The sequence below is a fragment of the Protopterus annectens genome, chromosome 13.part0 (genome assembly GCF_019279795.1).
Source record: "Protopterus annectens isolate FY-2018-M chromosome 13.part0, PAN1.0, whole genome shotgun sequence".
Taxonomy (NCBI): domain Eukaryota; kingdom Metazoa; phylum Chordata; order Ceratodontiformes; family Protopteridae; genus Protopterus; species Protopterus annectens.
The window spans coordinates 174,866,631-174,869,149 of record NC_056747.1 but is presented as its reverse complement, the minus strand read 5'-3'; the positions used below and the strand labels follow the sequence as shown (position 1 = coordinate 174,869,149).

Genomic DNA, 2,519 nt, shown 5'->3' with positions numbered 1-2,519 from the left:
CGAGATTATGAAATTTCAACACCCGGTTTGGTCAACATAGCAGATGATCGACAGGTGTGTTCTGCGTATACATGTATGTTTGTTTTCATATGTATATATAGGTTGATATTTGAATGTCAAATGTTCAAAATGTCAACATTCACAACAGTGAACCTAAAAGACTGAAAAGGCAGAAAGCTGAACTGCCATAACACCAAGGAATGGAACATTGAATGTACTTGTTTTTGCAGGGGGCAAGCCCTCTACTCCCTTCTAATGATATATATACTAACTCCAAGATTGCACTACAGCTGGGAATGGTCAGACCCCCAAACCCAGCTGTACTGAGATCTTGCACAATCGCACACTTCCTCTTTGCAATGTTCCATTCTTTGATGTTATGGCAGTTCGACTTTCTGCCTTTTTGATCTTCTGGGTTCCCTATTCTTAACATTGATGTTTCGAACAGTCGACATTCTGATAGGGATATTTACTTACACTTCAAGCCCCATACTTGCAGCAAGCTAGTTTTGTTTTGCTTTTGAAGTCACAGATGTCAGAAAGCAAGTAATGCAATATGAATAGAGAACAGGATGGATGAAAATTGATAAAAAGGTTCCAAGACTGCCAGCATCTGTTATTGAAACTGCATCTGTCTGTACTAGTTGAGAGAAAACAATATCAGAAATTCTTCGGTTGCTTCTAATTTTTATTTTTTTCTTTTAGGTCATTGAGAGTTTTAGTTCTTCTGAATAGAAAAATGAATGACCACTGTAAAAACAAGCAGTGTGGGTAAGAGAACTATTTCACTACTTTGGACCAACTTAAATGGTACATATATAGTCCTTGATTATCATATCAGATGTGTCCTCAGGAAAGTGGTTTCTGACCCACTGCTTCAGGGAAACTGCTATCAAAGTTCCCTGCCAAAAGTAGATTTTTATAGCAATCTGGTGGTAGTCTGAGACATTATGATGCAGCGAGTAGTCCATTTTTTGAAACATCTGCAGTCATCTCTATGACAGTGTTGTCCTGCATGTGTTTTAGTGCTATTTTAGCATTTCTGTTAACTAGGTCCATATGTGGCCTTTATATGTATATATATATATATATATATATATATATATATATATATATATATATACATATACATATATATATATATAGAGAGAGATATGTATATATATCTGTGTGTGTATATATGTATATATATATATATATATATATATCAACACACACATACACATATAAAAATCTGCAGAAAGAGCCTTAATCCTGTTGACTCTGACTTATTGGTCAGTGTATGTGTTTTTAGTCATATGTAGCAGTAAGCTTCATTTGAGGCCATTTTGATCATGGAAAAATAGTGTAGGTTGTTGTTCTAGCTAGACTGGCCACATTGAAAGAGAACTGCCCTTTCTAATTATAGTGTTTCTAGAAAAAGATTGGATATTGCCAGGAATAACTACCCTGACTGTATTTATGGCATCATGACTGTCCCACTGTAACTGGTTATTCTGGCTGATATACTGGTTGTTTGGAGAACATTTAAACAGTAAAAGAAGAAATATATGTCCTAGGTCTCCCTAATTTTCAGGGAAATCCTTGAGTTTGGCTCAATTTTTAGCTCTGATCCTCCTGAAAGTTTTAATTTTTGTAAAGTACTGGGATGTTTACAGTAAGCGAACAGTGTCAAACTTTACAGTTAAAGACTTCTTATAAGAAAATGCATTTAATGCAGATCCTATTACTGTGTCACGTCTATGAACATAATACCCATATTTAAAACATGAACGTTGTCCTTGATTCCAGAGGCAACAGGTTGGGAGATATGTGCAGAAAACATGACTGGGTGTGTCAAAATATCAAGGCATATATTCCTTAATTTTTATCTTAATTTTTGATTACAGGAGTTAATTAGGTGCACCCGTCTAGACTCAGTGTACCTCTCTGTAAAAGAATCTGTGTTTTGGCTGTTTCGGCACTTTTGTGAAGTACAGGCTTGTAGATAATGGGGGATGTCATCCTTTTTGTGGATCAGCTTTTTTCTGCACCAGTCTTCACAACTCTACACGCAGGCATGCACACAAACACACACATGCACATTACAAGCATGCTAGGAATGTGCCCAGCACACATTGCCCACTACTTTAGCATTTGCCAGTTTATGCACATTGTGTTGTTTTGCCTGCAGCATCCCTCTTCATCTCCAAGATAGCAGTAGTTCAGCTTTGAAGGTAGCATTTTTCCAGAATTGGAAAGGGCAGTCATCTACCCATATTAGTCTGTGTTCATCATAATGTTCTCTGCGGCAGTCATGATGATCTGGGATTCTTTCCTTCAGGTAGCCAGATGACCATCCCATCTTCCAGAGTTCAGTCTTTCCTCTACCAGTCACTTCTGGCTTACTCTCCCTTGGAAATAGGTAGTGCAAGACGTGCATGTGTCAACACCATCTTCAGAAGTTTCTTGCCACAGTTAAAAAGGTGAATGCTTTTACAAGCGCCATCAGTCTGGCATGTTGGCCTGCTTCCAGCAAG

At 37.6% G+C, this 2,519-nt stretch overlaps 1 protein-coding gene across 2 annotated transcripts in view; it reads left to right on the top strand.

Annotated features, from left to right (window-relative positions):
• Window positions 1-781, top strand: part of PEX11G (peroxisomal biogenesis factor 11 gamma) — a 141,242-nt gene extending 140,461 nt beyond the window's left edge. For both annotated transcript variants that reach the window (XM_044090752.1, XM_044090751.1), the window contains one exon: window positions 706-781. In XM_044090752.1, the coding sequence (XP_043946687.1) occupies window positions 706-775 (70 nt within the window). In that variant the 3' untranslated portion in view covers window positions 776-781. The remainder of the gene's footprint in view (window positions 1-705) is intronic.
• The last annotated feature ends 1,738 nt before the right edge of the window (window positions 782-2,519 follow it).